Source organism: Tachypleus tridentatus, chromosome 11, assembly GCF_004210375.1.
Source record: "Tachypleus tridentatus isolate NWPU-2018 chromosome 11, ASM421037v1, whole genome shotgun sequence".
Classification (NCBI taxonomy): domain Eukaryota; kingdom Metazoa; phylum Arthropoda; class Merostomata; order Xiphosura; family Limulidae; genus Tachypleus; species Tachypleus tridentatus.
Genome location: NC_134835.1, coordinates 71,951,377 through 71,969,577, shown reverse-complemented (window position 1 = coordinate 71,969,577; position 18,201 = coordinate 71,951,377). Strand labels below are relative to the sequence as shown.

Below are 18,201 nucleotides of genomic sequence, written 5' to 3'. Positions count from 1 at the left end.
AGTGTAAGATTAGAGAGAAGGCAGCTCGTCACCACCACCCACCGACAACCCTTAAGCTACTCTTTTACCAACGAATAGTGGGATTGACTGTAACATTATTACGCCTCCATGGCCGAAAGGGTGAATCTATTTGTTGTGACTGGGATTCGAACGCACGAACTTTGGATTGCAAGTTAAGTGCATTAACTATCTGGCCATGCAGGGCCCTATTGTTTTGCAGGCTAAAATTTCTATAAACTTTCCTCACGCCTTCAAATGTAACCAATGCAACGTGCCAAGAGACAGTATATTTTATTGGCTTGCTATATTTCGTGACTATAAACCTCGGAAGCTACAATTGTGATTAACGCTCATTAATCGGGAATTTCAGATATTTGTCCAGAAACGTTTATAAATTTAAAACCATTACAAATCGTTTAACATGAGTGGATTCACAACGAATATCAATATTTTTACGAAGGCATTATACAACTTCAGCGGTGAAGAACTCAACGAGTGATTAGTGAAGAAAAAAAGACTCGATGTTGTAAGTTCGAAACTTTTGGACATAGATCATTATTTGTACTAACCGTTACTGTAAATTTTACTTTTGTTCGTATATTAAAATATATTTGTTTTAAAAGTAAACTGTGTCAGTCTTGTTAACTTTTAAATATACATTACAACTCAGTTTTAGACTATTTGAAATTGTAACACACGATCGGACACCTTCCCATGCATCCAGACATTCATTTCTTTGTGGTAGTGGAAAGGTATTAGAGCAAGTTAATACAGAACCTAATAATACCTTCTTTTGTGATGAACAACATTAAACCTCAGTGTTGGATACATCTCTACTGTTGCAGATAAGACTGCATAACAGTTGTTCTGTTGGATATGCATCACCTATATCTGGTTCTGTATGACTGATTTTAGACCCAACTGGTTATCTAGATCTGGACCCACAAATTCATCAATATATTCAACCAACAAGTACCAGAGGTGTTGTTAACCTATTGACTGGTGGTATGCTGTATAGAGTATGATCTGCCTTCAATAGTTGAATTAGAGAGGTGCTGTATATGGTTTTAAAAACATCCATATGCAATACGTGGGGAGAAGGGGATGAGTCAGAAAATAATTACTGGCAGCTCAAACGTTTTTCACATCCTTCGCCCGTACTTTTTCACTCAGATGGTCAGTTCCAATCAAAACACTGAGAATGACAGTACAAATACTATACTACTGGCTGTCTGGGCAGCAGAGGAAAATCTCAACTACTTCGTGGGTATCCAGGATACCTATGACTCTTATGCCTTACACAACAGTAACGCTGATAAGTAAATAGTGGACAGTTGATGAAGTGTTTGAACTGAGACTTATTACAAAACCTATGTTCTGCTATCAGTTTTTACAATTATACTTTGTACATTTTACTGACGATACACAGCTTACAGGTTGTGACACACTGCAGAAAGTGAAATCCATGCTTGATTATCTTCATAGAAAATTCAAAGATAAATTCATGTTGCTTCAAGTTCTAGTCATTGACAAGTCTCATGTTGTGGAAAGGAAGCCTAAGCTTCAAACAGTACATTCCATCAACTTAGACTGAAAATATTTGAACTTTGTGATGTAGAAGGTCAGTCACAACATTCATGATTTTTTAATCTATACAGAAATAGATCATGATGCAGAATTTTGTATCTCTGGTTCAGTTACAAAGACATGCAAGAGAGGTTGTTTCAGTAAAGAACACATGTTCACAATTAGTACATTAGGCCAACATTGTTATGCTATTTACACAAACAGAATACTGGTGAGAGAAGTGGAAATTTATGCCAGAACTATCAAATGTAAATAGTAGTGAAGCAGTGTCACAGCAACGTAATAATACTTAATGTGCAGAGTGGCAAGATAACTGTGTTGTGCACATACTTTCTGCTGTTCATCAATACATTATTCGTTCTTTACTCATGGTGGTGCATTTAGATGAAAATGGTCTGGATTAACTTTTCTCCCATTAGTTTTTCAATTTCATAGATAGATGGCACATATTAATTGAAATTTACAAAATGTGTTAATATTCTTAAAATGAGTCATTCATAAAAAATAACTTATTTGGATAAACTGTGATACTGAAACCTAATAAAACTTAATGAGAAAGTTACGAGTAAATCTCTTCAATTTCAGTAGTAAAATTAAACATAAAAACATTGTTCATCAATGCTTTATAAATCTTTTTAAAGCATCACATTAGAATAAAACAAAATAAGGAATTTTTTTCTCACTATTTAAACGTTTTATTAAGATAATTTCCAAATGCACAAAACAAATCTAAACAATTATCTTTGTACATCAAAACCTACCAATGATATAAATATCCATAACAAAGATAATACCAACATCACTTCACTTGATGTACAAAAATATACACAAAACAGATTTGTTTCATGAATGAGTTTTAAGATCATTCTTTTAACTATTGTTTTTATGAGTTCATGAATCAGTTTCAACATTCAAACATATAGGTGTGGATTTTTCTTCCCAATATTCTACAACATTTTTTCTTTTTGACTTCTTTTGTTTTTTCTTTGATTTATGCTTATGACTTGAATTAGATTTATGGGATTGTTTGGTATCTTCATCAGATGACTTTGAACTAGACCTTGATCTTCTTTTTGTAACAATTTCTGAGTCGGAGCTTAAGGAACTATCATATGATTTTGATCTAGACCTTGGAGAAGCACTGTAACATGTCCTTGAATGTCTTGTTGATTCACAGTGAACTGAATTATTGTTTGTGTGAACTCTATCCTTTCTCCTTGATTTTCTTTTGTGACGAAGAGAGGGTGAATGAGAGTTCTTTCTTTTCCTTCGTGAGTGATGAGAGGGTGAATGGAAGTGCATTGGGGAATCGTGACGATGCCTTCTTCGACGGTTAGCCATGTCTCGGTACTTCGGACTTCTGGACCGTGACCTTGATCTTTTGCTACGATAACTGTGTGAATAACACGTGGATCTTGAACTTTCATCATAATTTTTTGAGTTACATTCATTATCCATGTCTCTATCTGCCAGCCAAAACTCATTTCTTGGATTTTTGAATACATGTAAGAAATTACAACTTTTTCCTTTAGGACATCTATTTCGATGAAAGAGACCTAGAAGGATAAAACTAATTACTTTGAAGTTCATGGACGTGTTGCTTCATAAAACTTAAATAATACCTCAGGCATATAGACAAAAGATATGTCTGGAAATTTCAAAAAAAAGTATCGAATAACAATACTTTCATACATTTTAATCTCTATAAATTAAACAACAAAAAACAGTATTTAAAAAGTATATGTAATTAAAATAATTTAAATTACTTTGTCATTAAAAACATCATCATTCAAGTTCACAAAAAATTAATGAAAATGACAAAAAACTGGCATTTTAAAACATGTCAAAAAAGTACTACAAGAATTTAAGGATAAGATGTAGCTGTATTACTAATCAATACTGTGAAACAAAATCAATAAATTCAACATACCTCCTATTATTATATAAACATTTTACTGAGAAAAAAAGAAGCAAACTCCTATTTTATATTCATAAATAGCACACAGTAGATATAAGTTTTGAAATTAAAAAAAAACTTTTACAAACCACAAATAGCCGATTTCCATTTTTGCACATTTGTATACTCGCAGCTAATCTGCTTTCCAGCATACCACCGTCCATTAAACCTTCTGAAAGCTTCTTCTGCTATTTCTTCACTAAAGATATCCAATCACAAACCAGTCATATAACCAATATCAGAACTTCTTCATGAATAGTGTGAAATCAAATATAAAGATCTTAACAGTATAGATTCACTTAAAAGTGACATTCTATACTAAGTGTTATAAATATATCAATTTAAATCTAGGTGAATTAATTGTATCAGTGCTCAATGTTAAAACTAGTATCATGACAAGGTCAGGAAGTTCTTTGAGATAGTTAGTCAATATAATGAACATTAATACATTTTTACATTTCTGTTTTGATTACAAAATAGACAATGTTTAGAATATGCATTATTTGACTTGAATCTTGATAAGAAACAATGGTAATTGAACACATTTTTAAATAAATTACTTAAAATCACAATGCAATTTGTTTATTCTTAAGGTTAGGAATTTTTTCTTCTTTTCCAAATATTTTAAGTTGTTTTGAGTTTTCTTGTTTTTGATAACTAAAAAAAACTGTTAGCATATTACATAATCATTTTAGTAGTAGGTGAAATGTAAAATATTGGTAATGCTGTCCTGCACTATCTTAGGTTTAAATAAATAAATTTTATATTAAAAAGACAGTTATAATTAACACACCTTAAATCTTCAGCTTCAAAACATAATTTTATGTTAACAAAAATATATTAAATATATGGAAAAACAAAAACTGAAAACAATGATTTAAATGTAATTGAAAGAAAAGTGTGAATGAAGTTTAAATTTCTTTGTAAAAACAAATGGATTTTTTCAAACATTTTGAAAAAGATATTTAATCTTATTCAAAATATACTTGTTAATGACATGTATGCTTTTCTATAACATGCTTTTTTCTACCAGTATATTACAAACTTTTAATTTGTAATTACTTTTTTATTGCAAATGTAATTGTTTAAGTAAGAATCCAATTTCAAATTATTTTGTTTTGACCCATCTCACCATTAACTATACAATGATTTTTGTCTGGTAATCTGGTAAAAAGAAAGTGAAGGAATATTAAACCAAACACATTCTAGAACTTGTATTGAAGTACAACACCTTTAAAAATGTGTGAATCTTAACCATATCGTCAAGAGTCAAAGGCCACATCATCACATTTGTCAACTTGTATTCAAATTTTTATTGAACTCCTATTTTATGAATTTATGCTATTAAGTTTTGATATCAGATTGTAGGTAATTTGTATATAATCTTATATACCAACTCAAACACAGTGGCCCTATTCACTTCTTCCCAATTTTGGAAATGGTCTCTTATATAAACTCACTTTAATGTATAATATGTGAATAACAGCTTAGAATGTCTCCTAGTAGTTTTCTCAGCCATTTTAATCAGCTAGAAGCCATTTGGTTTTTTTCAAACCAAAATTTCAAGGAGGTAGGTTGTGTCTTTAGTCTGCTCAACATTTTTTTGTTTTTTAAACCTAAATATGGTTTAGTTACTATGCTAGATAAATTATTGTGGAATTCAATGATATCAATATAGTAATTTATTTTTTTTCTGGTTATTCAACTGTATGTATATATATAAAATCTAAGCAGAAACTAATTTCAAAGGTAGTAGCTAGAAAAGATTATTGTTTGCTTTACTTCTTTATTTACTGTTCTACATACAGAAAAAAAAGGTTAATAACTTATTTCTATATAGTAATAATCTATATACATATATAACATGTAATAATGTGTGTGTGTGTGTGTGCATGTTTTCTTATATCAAAGCCACATCGGGCTATCTGTTAAAGCCCACCGAGGGAAATCGAACCCTTGATTTTGGTGTTGTAAATCCGTAGATTTACCACTGTACTAGCGGGGGGCACGTATAATAATAAAAATGTGCCTGTATATTGTAAAATACTAAGTTTACTAGAACACAGACAATAGGATACAGTAACATGAGTGCATGTGTACCATGTCAATGCCATTTCTGTAATGTTAGCCAAGCACAACTGGAAGGTCAGTAAAATAAAAATAATAAGTATATACAACATTGCAAAAGTTAGGCTATCTAAGACTAAAGATTTTGATTTTTATGTTATAATCTGTAGTTACTTTAGAACAAAAATTCATAATTTATATTTCGTATTGTTTATATGGTGGCTACAAGGTTGGTCAAATTGACAGACCCCACAGTTAGGGTAGAGAAATCAACAGACAAGATATAAAATATTACTGAAAACAAACATGTGAAATGTATTTAGGAAGCTTTAGAGATTACAAAAATAATATTTGAGATACCTGAAATTTTACATATGGACACACACACAAGTATATGTGTGTGTGTGTGTGTATAAACCCAAAGAAGAACTAGTAATTACATACAATACCTAAACATTCTGCTCCTGAAAATGTTATTATACAGACAAGGTTAAAATTTTAAATGCATGTTATTCTGTTATTATTAACCAAGAATATATAACAGTTTTATATTTGAACTTCACATCTATGTTGTAAGTATTATGTTAATTTTATTAATTTTGTTTTATATTTTTATGTTTTAACTTAAACATTCCAATAGATTAGGTTTTCAAAAAGAAATGCTAATTCAGTTTTAATGTTCCTTAAGAGTGAAAATTCTCTTTCTCACAAGATAGTCTGAACTCTGTATACTAAATTACATGGGAGTATTACTAACCTAGCATACTGAATATAAACATTTCCTCGCAAGTGTGGTTCATGGTTACAGCACACCTTAAACTGTACAACCTGACCTACTTCTTTAAACTCTGGAAGAACATCATCATAAAACTCCTTAAAATGTTGGTATGTGTCACGTTCTTCAAATTCTAACCCTATATCTGTATCGTATTCATCCTGAATCCCTCTGTCAATGCTGAAATGACTATACAGTCCTTTAATTAGCAGTGTTGGACTTCTTGTAGGATATGGATGACTCCGAGAGCACCTTAAGAAAAAACAAAATACAAAGATATTATTCATTGTAAAAGTAATATGTATAGCTACATTATAATGCCTTATTTAGGGATACACTAATAGGTTAATCAGCTGAATACTGACTAACCCTACTGCAATAGGCTTGTGTATTTACATGACTCTGTAATCACCACATAATCATGGTGTTATGTATATATTAGGTTGAGGAATAATTCGTGAGCGTTTTTAAATAATTTCATTCAAGCATTACATGCAAGACTATACAATACTTCAATGCATGAACACATTACACCCAAAACATTTATTATGATACTTTATTTCATGTAATACCTAGGTATATAGTATGCATTGTTGTAAACGAAATTGCAAGAAATTAAATGCGAAAAGCAGATGGTGTCGAAAATGCTCGATTTTGTCCACTTGACATTCCATTTAATGAGCTAAAAATGAAAGCAAAAATTAAAGACATATGAAAATCAAACACACCATCTATTAGAGCAAAAAATTATCTACCAAATGACATGAAATAATTTGCGAAAGCATTTCATTTATGAATATATTTTTTTAACTTGAAAAAACGCTCACGAATTATTCCTCAACCCAATATATATATACTGTGACTCTGAAAGTACTTAATGTACTTTTGAACAATTTGGCAAGCTTTAAGTAAACATTAAAACTCTTTTGTAGACAAAAACGATCAGAATTTTTAATTAAATATTTTACTAAATCTTTGTCCTTAATTGTAAGTTGTCAGAGTATTAACTGCTTGAAGTGCACCGATTTTCATGCTAACATTAAAAATACTTGTCTTCATCTGAAAATTTTCAAATTTCATATGGACATTCCTTAAAACCTTCTCTTTTTTAAAAAAATCAAATGTTTTTCTCAGAAAAACTATATCACTTATTTTTGACACTACAATTATAATTAGCAGATTTTACTGACCTCATTATCAACATAAAGTTGTGATTTTACTTTAAATTACTAATATTCTTTTTGGAATGACTGCATAGTGTTAGAGGAGTAAACCACAATTGTTTATCTTAAACAGGTGAAAGCTTGTAACACTATACATCTATTTATACTTAATTTTATTTTTTGTTCTCTTTTGAACCATGTACAGCTAGTAATTCAACTACACAAGTTGTAGATCACTCAGTTGTAGCTCACTTTAGAAATTCAGCTAAGCTTGTTGATTTGATTCCTCTTGAGATAGAGATTTGAAAATGTTGAAGAAATAGACAATAATTTCTATAGAAAACACTGTAATGTAATATATCATTTGACAGATTAAAACTTTTGCTTTTATTATATATAATATAATATGTAAGAGAGAAGTACAGACAATTTATGAATGAGAAGATGTTACATGGCAAAATAATTCTAATTTTCTGGTATATAGTTTTGAAACCAAATGAGATTGAAGATTATAAAAATTTTGCAATGTCATAATGAGTAATTAACAGTAAATTCTACACTTCTTGGAGGGGTGGTAGATAAATTAAAGAATAGGAAAGATTTTGGGAGAATACGTCACAACTTTCATACTAGGTGAGTTTGAAAATTTAAAACTTAGATTAAAATTTGACTTATGTTTGTTTTAATGACAAATTTATTCATAAATATTAATAATAATGTAGCTTAATTAATTTATGAATGTATTTCTTTAAAAGGTTGTGACATGCACTATGACCTGTTCAATGCTGATTTTTAGCCATCAGTATTAATACTTTATATTTTTCCCACTTCTATGCAATTCCTACACTGGTTGCCTTCAAGACATTTTTATTTATAAGATCTAGAATAAGGTGTAAAAGTAACTTCTTTCATGTCAGGCTTTAATAGAAATGTTTCAAAATATTACTGTCTAAGTTTATAATAACTGAATCTATTTTTTTTTACAACAAATGCTAGTGTAACCTTCTTACTTTAATGTGTTGCTATTTTCTGTTATATAAAAACTAACATATCTCTTACACCTAACAGGGATAAGAAGGAAGACAAATACATTTTTCTCCAGCAATATCACCTTGTAAAAATTTTTGTCACTGAAAAGTACAAATTATGAATTTAAGATACTAAATCACTGTATGATGTATCATACAGCCATCAATGTGTTGTTTGGTGGTATGGCAAGTTTTCATTCATATTTGGATTTCAAAATTTTCTGAATATTATGAAGCATCTAATTTAAGGTGTAAAAGAAATTGTGTTTTTCATATGCAAGTTTTATATATTTTAAACATACTAGTAGATTGGATTTTTAATAGAAAATACCATTTGAAGTATGAGTTACAAAAGCTAGTGACTTTTCAGAATGTGCATTAGGGCAGTTCTTGTTTGTAAATACAATTTCAGGTTAAAACTTTAAAGCTTTCACCCCTATTTCTGTTTCATTAAATGTCAAACTTCATCTGTTTTGGTCCATATGTAGATGCTGCTCAATGAGGTTGAAGTTATAGCCTGTATTGGCTTGTTATTGTATACACTGTATGATATAAAAACATATTTGTTAGGTATAAATGACTTATATAAAGTACATTATTACTGTTTCGTTTTGCTGTTAGGAAAACATCTTCTGTGATCCTTCACAACTTGGAGGAATGTTTCTTTCTTTATTACAATGACATTATGAATCTCAGTTAGGGCCACTTCATTTTCAGTATTGTCATTTACCAAATTCAAGTGTTGAATTGTTTGTAGTGCTTCCATAAGCTCCTATGACTTGGGATCATAATCCAGATGGATTTTCAAGGCACCTGAAGAAGTCTATTGTATTCTTTGTTGTGACATTTTCAATTAATACATCTTCAGACTTCCTGATGATAAGCTGGCTGCATTTTGGAGGTTCATCTATGCATTCCTTCTCATTTATTGCCTTTAATACTACTTGTGGATGCAACTGAATCAAATAATGCTAAACCAGTGAGTTCCTCACTAACATACCACAGATGTTCAGCAAATTTCGACAGGAGGTTTGACATTATTATATTTAACACTTAAGATCATTTCTAGGATCAGAAAACAGACATATAAAACAAAGATGCAGATGTCACAGAGCACTCCTTCCTCATGGCCATTGAGCTTGAACCATTTCATAAACGTCCAAATTGTGCGGGCATATAATGCTTTAGCCATCTACCACGCATGGTTCAAAAACTTCTTGATAATTGTTTCTAGGTTGATTTACCTGAAGTTGTCTTGTAGTAAAACACAATGATGCTGTTCTTAACTTTTATGGCTTGAGCTACTTCATCAAGGTCAGCTGCAGTTTTGTAACTTGAGTGGTCCATGTATTCCTAAGATTGCTGGAATCAATTGGAATCATTGCAATATTTACATCAGAGAAAGCCCCTACATACTTTGAAAACATGTTAGAAATGATACAGAATATTCCAGAACTAAGAAGAAACAGTTTATATAATGGAATATTCCAGAATATGCTACAATATCCAAGAATGTGCTAGAACATTCCCAAAGAATCTTGAACTTCAAAGAATTGTTTAGAATATTATGAGCATTTTATGATATTGATAAAGAACATGAGCTACAAGATAAAATTTCAACTACCTGGGAAAACATTTGCATGTTATTCAATATGGATAAACTTTAGCATGTATTACCTCTTTATATATATTGGAACATAATTTGGGAAAAAGTGATGTGATCCAAAACTTCAAAAAGTGTTGAATCACTACTAACAAGTATATAGTGTTAGTGGTGTACATTATAAATGTTGAATCACTACTGAAAAGTATATAGTGTTAGTGGTGTACATTATAAGTGTTGAATCACTACTAACAAGTACATAGTGTTAGTGGTGTACATTATAAAAGTGTTGAATCACTACTAACAAGTATATAGTGTTAGTGGTGTACATTATAAATGTTGAATCACTACTGAAAAGTATATAGTGTTAGTGGTGTACATATAAAGTGTTGAATCACTACTAACAAGTATATAGTGTTAGTGGTGTACATTATAAATGTTGAAATCACTACTGAAAAGTATATAGTGTTAGTGGGTTAGTGGTGTACATTATAAAAGTGTTGAATCACTACTAACAAGTATACAGTGTGAGTGATGTACATTATAAAAGTGTTGAATCACTCTAATGTGCATAAAATATTTTTAGGACTTGTAAGTGACTGAAATATCAGGAAAAAATTAGGTATTAGGATTATCTCTAGATATAAAAATGTTTTTTGTGTGAGTATTTTGTTTCTAAATTTCTGTTAAAAAGTCAAAATTCATTAGCTTTTGACAATCAGCTCCTTTTAAACACACATTATTTGATTCCAGTTAATTTGTATTACTGCCTGGATAACAAATACTAATCAATTAACTAGCACATTCCTAATTTTATTTCATTAAACCTGTGAAAAATGTAGAAATAAGTGTGGGTTTTGGAATATATACATATGCAATCTTAGCCAAAGGTAATGGGAACAAAGAAATCTTCTATCATCTAAAAAAAACAGTGCTTAGCTTTATGTAATCAAAGTTATTATTCTAATGACATGAATGCTGTTAAACACACACAATTTTAAATCATATGTGCCATTCGCAATCAACAATGTTGTTCTTGAGTAATGAATCAGGATAATCCAAAGGATTGGAATGTATGATCCACTGATTGAGCAGTGACTACTGAAGGAACCTCATATGTGCTCATCTCAAAGAAATGAAAGGCTCAAGGGAGTTTCACATCCCCAAAAGAGAGAGAACCACCCACGTAGTAGGAGAGAGAAGTAAAAGACTAATTGCTCTTTGCATGGGCGGAAACCTGATGTGAGTTGGTTGGGTGCAACTTAAGTATATACTGAAAAACACACACAAATGGACTAAATATTGTGTCAATGACATGACAGATTTCTCCTATTTAATAAGATAGCCCACTTTTGTGGCTTCTATAAAAAAAGAATCTGACAGTGTTGTTCTGCTAATTGAAGGAATGGAGCCAGTTGTCCATATAATGATGCATGCACCAGTCCAAGAAGGCATGTCCTGAGAAAAAGCTTGAATAATTCTACTAATTTCAAGTCTTCTTGGGTACCATAAACAAATCGGAACAAATCCAGATAGAATGGGATCGACTATCTCTACTGCCTTTTCGACTAGCAACTCTCTTGTGGCCTTGGATTAAAGCTACACTTGCTGTGAATCTACTGAAGGTAAAAACGCAACATGCTGAGTAGACAATGATGGAGGGAATGTAAGCTGAATGACCAATCCTGAAGCCAGAACATTGAGTTATCATGGATCCCTGGTGAAAGAATTCCAGATGTCCAGGAAGTATTGCAATCATGATCCCACTGCTTCCCTGCCCCAGAGATAGTCACTGACGTCATTGTCATAAGCCTGCCTGAGCTGAAGAGAATATGGATGGACCTTATTATGGGAACCAGAAGGAGGTGTCAGGAAACACTATAGGCTGACAATACCAAATATGAGCCAGAAAGGTGAGAAGCCAATGATAACGAATAATGTAACTTGGCTGTATCAATTCAGGATAACATTTCTGAAATTCCAGCAAATGAACTGGACAGAGAAAAGGATTTTCCCATAATTCCCTAAGGGCAGAAAATGGTAAACAAATCCTTTCTAACAAAGCATCTCTACCGAATAAATCCCAACAACAAACCAGCCAGAAAACCAAATAAAGAACTGAAGTAGACATCAACTAAATCACCAACTTGTTCTCAGATTGCTGAGGGGAACATTGATAGACTTCCGACAAAAGTTGAATAGAAGAAAAATACCAAAGGACAGTTGTGAGATTATGGCAAAACTCCCAAACTGTGATCTATTTAAAGTAATCACAGGTTTCAATCTAAACTCCCACAGGTTCAAAAGGGGATCAATTCATTGATAATCCAAATAGGCTTCCACCTGGTGGTGATAAGCCAAAGTATGTTGATATAATAAACATAGGGGACAAGCCATAAGTATTCCATCATTGAGTGAAAAATCTCCAGATATATGAACAACAATATCAGAAGGAGGAGGAAAAACCAAGTAGTCACTTGCTGTTCTTTCTGCCAACAAGGAAGGAGTAGAATTAAATGCAAAAACCTCATAAACCCGAGTAACCAACTGAAGAAAACAGGTTGGAGGTGGCTGATCAAAATGATTCTCCATTGAGGTTGAACTAATAACAGAAGAAGCCAGATAAAATGAATCAAAATTCTTGCCAGTTGTTCCCAGGTTATTTGCAAAAGACATGTCAAAAACCCTCAGGTGAACACTCACAGTGGATCATATCATAGACAGCTTTGACTGAGAGCAATCCCTCCTCTGGCTTTTCACAAACACTAGATTGCAGAGGTGGGAAAGAAAAGGTCTCGTTGACCTCTGTAGCAGAAACTTTAATTCAAGAATTCTTACCCATTGGTAGTTTTTAATTTGTTAAATAATTTAGAAATACAAACAAAAAGATAACCATAGAAATGCTAACTGCATTCAAAATTATGAAATAAATAACTATTCACAACATTTCTGTTGATGGAAACCTGTACTGAATGCTTTAAGAAAAAAGTGATTACATGACTGAAAGGTGCTTACATATAATAACTAGATAGAGGGCACATCAAAGTTGATAGACTAATTTGCACATTAGAATTAGGCTTGTGGAATTTGTGTGGAGAATAAAAGACTGGAACATGTGATTTCAGTGCTTAGACGGGCAAGGAGTGAAATTCTGGAGATCAAAAAATAGCTATAGTGTTAGAAGATGGAAAATATGTTTTAGAATATAATGTTTCTATAGTATTTCATACAGATTAGTCTCAGATTACTTGATTTTTGTAGATGGTTATGTATGTGTGTGTGTGTATGTACATATAAAACAATTCAAAAACAGATGAATCATTACAACAGTTTCGCAATATTACTGAGTTATGTACAGCTTACCGTTCTCCAAACCGGCATGCTCCTGTTTTCATAAAGAATGGACATATGTCTTTCTCAGGCTGGTCTGTACTATAGTTAGCTGGTGCAATAGGATTATGCCATTTATCATCTCCCTAAATATTAAGTTATGAAAGATTTTATCTTTAATTTTTAGAATTTAAATTTATTGAAGACTACAATATTAATTTATCAATCATTTAAGCACTCATATTAAGAGATTCTATTTTTTTTTCACACGTATAATACAGTATTATTTTTAAAGATTATATAACACTTTGCAATTTGTAGTTTTATTTGTGATGACAAAAACCCACTTGAAGTAAAAATGTACCTCAAAACAAAGAACCTAAAGATGACCTAAGATCAAAATATTATTCTCTACTTTATTTTAATAAAAGTTTTAATACACATACCGGTCATCTTCAGATACATATGCAGTTGTTTTATGTTTTACATAAAATCCATTAGTGATAAGTACTTTCAGGTACTTAATCACCAAATTTCTTTGCACCTCCAAGATTTACAATGCAATATAAAAAATATAATTTTGGTTTTTCATTAAAGGATAGTATTATATCTTCTTCTGAACTTACAGAAACAAATTTCATGCAATATAAATCTGCATACTTAAAATCAGAATTAATCTTAAGTAATTATCACATCATCAATTACATAAAGCCAACCTAAGTAATTGTGCTAAAAACAAAGACACAGAACAGAAAAGTATAAAAAGGCATGATTTCAAAAGGCAAATGTCTGAAGTAATAGTTTCCAAAGCATTTAAGTATCTTGTCTAACAGACATAATTAACATAAATCTGATAAAAACAAAGATAACTATCAAGTGAAATAAAAAAAGTTTGAATCACAGATATCACAATGTTCCAAAATCAAGTGCAACTTACTGTTTGCAGCTAGTTGTGGGTACAGTAGTTATCCTTAGAACCATTATTGTAATTAAAAGTATGTTATTCACAAAGTCAAAGAAAAAATGTCTATCAATAAAAACTAAACTTCTTCCAAGTCTACCTCAAATTTGAAGCTTCCAGCACTAGAGAAATATCTGGAATTGGAGACAAATAAAGTGGAAAAATACTGACTGACTACAGAAAAAAATACATAAATTATAGTATGACTGCACACTATGCACAACCACCAAAATACTAAAGAATCCAATCCACTGGAAAAAGTTGATGATCCCAGGATAGTTTTCATACCATCCGTTACATTAGAAGTTAAGAGATCTAAGTAACATGAACTTAACCAGAAAAGGAGAGTTGAGTTCCACCTTGGTAGAATTATTTGTGTGATGTGACATACCAGGTCATCCCTTGAGTAACATCCAATTTTAGGTTCAGAAGAAGAGAACAGATTTCAAATGCTTTTAATGTTATTTAATCAATAATGCACATTCCATTATTATTAATTACTTCTTGCCAATGATTCACAATTTTCTGAATGCTACTTCTATAAAATTCTTGGGGTTTGGAGGGAAAGAATGTAGAGAGGGTATTTCTGACATCTTCATGTGTTCCAAGCTCTTTTCATCAAGGTAGTTCTGCAAACATTGGAATAGATGATAATCAGATGTGGTAAGGCCTGGAGAATAAAGAGGATGTGGAAGTTTTTTCCAGTCTAGCTCTTCAATCTTTGCAGATGTGATCCTTGCTGTATGGAGCTGTAAATTATTCTGGTGTAACACAACATCTTTCCGATTGATCAAAGCGAGCCTCTTTTCTTTCAGTGCAACATTCAAGCCTTCTAACTGTTTGAGCTGTGCTTTAGCCAGTTTACTTGCATTGAGCTTTTGCCTGCAGCACTTAACATTTTTATAATATATCCATTTTTCTTCTCTGGTCACTCACCTGTCCAAAAAGGTGAGTTACATTCACAAGAGTGTAGAGAAGCGCCAGTGTCCACTCTTGCTCTAAGGTTGACTTCTGTCAAATCATGGGGGGGACCCATTTTCTAAGTTTTGACACCTTTCCAAGCTGTTGCAGATGACAGTGAACTGTTGAATGGGTTGAATTAAGTTTCTGTGCTAGTTCTTCAACTGTTACAGCACAATCTTCATTAAGTGCAGCCAGCAGAAAGTCATCATTTAACTCAACAGGATGACCTGAACATGGTGCATCACTTAAGCTCTAGTCACCTGATTTGAACTTCTGAAACCACCTCTGACATTTTTTTTCATTGAGAGATTCTGCACCATAAACACCTTAAAAGTTTCATGTAGTTTCTGCTGCACTATTGCCTTTTCTTAAACTCATAAAGCATTATATACCTAATGTGTTCCTCAGACACATCCATCTTCATAAGGGGTTATTTGATTAATGATCTGAAAAAGTGGAGTTATTTTAGTTTCTTTTATTTGTTTGAACATTTTTTTATATGTCCTGCTACATAATTTAGTCATTAAAACCTATTACAAAGACAGAAATGATGATGCACTTTCTGTATTAAATTTTTGGTCGTTACTTATGGGATGACCTGATACAGTGGTGGTGTAACAAGAATTGTAACTCTTAACATGCATAATGTGAGCAAGTTATTCCTAATAATATCAGAGATCTGAAAGCTAATATTATTTGCTTAATACAGAAATCAAGCTTTTAAGAAAAGTATCTGAGAAAAGGTGCAACTATGGATGAGTTGAGAAAAAAAGTGGCACCTAAAGTGTTAAATCTTTCATGAGCTAAATTTGAAAGGTATATGAGAGTAGCAGAAGAAAGAAATTATAGGAGACAATGGGCCTGGTTAAAAATGTTAATGAGGCAAGATTCCATTAAAGTGACTTATTTGAGGACCATTTAAGGAATTGCCTCACAGAGAAGCATCCATCCACAAAACAGAAACCACATCTTTGGCAGGTGGAGGAGAAAAGTAGGTATACCCAAGATTCCAAGAATTGCAAAATTAAAGGAAATGGGTGAAGAGTTGCTGGTAAAGTATTTATCCAAAACATCAGATGTTCAAGATATTAATTAAATATAAGATGAAACTTTGGCTTGTGAATAAACTTTCCCAGAGAAGAAGCTAACTTGATGGTTTATTGAATGTGAGTTAATGACTGAAAAGTGAACTGTGAGAGAATAAGCAAACTGTTCATATACTAATGAATATCTATGAGGTTAATGTGTAGAAAACCAGCATACATTTTGACAACATATGTGAGGACATAAGGTACTGAAGTCAGATTGAAATGAGAGAGAGCCATATTTATTACCCAAAAACCCTGATGAAGGAATTTTCATAAGATTTTCATAGGTTCCACCTTGAAATGAATCTCTTCATTGTTTTGGCACTACTAAAAGAGGAAAATCAAAAACTTGGGAAACATGAAGTACTGTTTCAGGTTTCTTTATACAAAAGTTTTAAAATCTCCTAATCCAAAATTTGAATACTAACTGGAATGAATGGGAAAGAAACTAGAAAAGTCAAAAGTGGATGAGAATGCTGGATTTGAATAAAAAATCCAAACTAAAAAATATGCTGAAACCAACATTCCCAAAGACAAGGGTTCCATAGACGAACACAGGATACCAGCTGGATCCATAAAAAAGTGAGAGGAAGGGCTGCTCAGAAAGGAAAAAATCCAATGTTTGATTCAAAAACAACAATCTCATTTGATTCTGCAAAAAAGATGAAGCAAAAAGCTGAGAACTTAAGATGGAAGTAGCAGGTAATGTAGAATAACTGTTACTAATTGGACAGCAGAGAGGTAGAAAAATGACATAAATTAATGCACAAAGGCAGACATAAAAATTATTAGGAGTAAAATAGCTCTATGAGTTAATACCTCACAAGAACAAGCAAATCATATGATAAATGAAACAAAGTTAATGCTACAGAAAGAGAACCATCACATGCTTTCACTTGTTCCTGAGAAACAGAATAAGAAGAGTGAGAATAGCTCACAGATAATAACAAGAGTCATAAAACAAGCAGCTTAGGTTACTGGTAAATGAGACCAAGTTGTAGGAAGATAACAATGGAAGTATTCACTTGCTTCAGGGCAAAAGAATCAAAAGAATGAAAATAGTTTACAGTTAATAAATGAGCTGAAGGAGAAAGTTGTAAAATCAGCCAATTATTGAAGAAATGTGAGAGTACTGAGAAGACCATGTAGACAAAATTTACACCAATCACGAAAAATAACTCAGAAAAACGTGAATTTGGGGAAGTTTGACATTCCATTTTTTAGCACTCCAAACCTTTGACCCTTTATGAATTTCTTACTAGGTAAATTGTTTTTCCACATGTGTTACTTTATTTGCACTTTATGTAACAGATGAGATACCCTCAACACTTTTGGGAGCTACTACCGTAGACATTTTCACTGTTAAATTATACTATTTTTTTTTTAAATTTCCTCACAAGTGATATGATTTTTTAAATTGTTTTATGCCTGTTTTTGGCATGATTATTTTTCCTCATACATTTGGTTATGTTTTATACACTGATCAGTTACCGTTATGTAGTGTTGTAGTTTTGCCTGTACACTTTAGGAAAAAGATATAGTAAGTTACTTTCAATTACACACACATGTACAGTAATAGAAGAAATTATGGACACATACAAGTAATACACACACAGGAACCACATACAATAAGTAATGGGAGCTTGATGGTAATTATATTACAGGTATCAAACTAATGG

General features: G+C 31.8%; 1 protein-coding gene across 1 annotated transcript in view; it reads right to left on the bottom strand.

The window, feature by feature from the left end:
• Positions 1-2,258: 2,258 nt before the first annotated feature.
• Positions 2,259-18,201, bottom strand: part of LOC143232437 (uncharacterized) — a 54,710-nt gene continuing 38,767 nt past the window's right edge. The window contains exons 7-10 of the mRNA XM_076467893.1: positions 13,544-13,656; positions 6,369-6,638; positions 3,634-3,743; positions 2,259-3,143 (exon numbers count right to left, since the gene is read on the bottom strand). Coding sequence (XP_076324008.1) covers positions 2,479-3,143; positions 3,634-3,743; positions 6,369-6,638; positions 13,544-13,656 — 1,158 coding nt within the window. The 3' untranslated portion in view covers positions 2,259-2,478. The remainder of the gene's footprint in view (positions 3,144-3,633; positions 3,744-6,368; positions 6,639-13,543; positions 13,657-18,201) is intronic.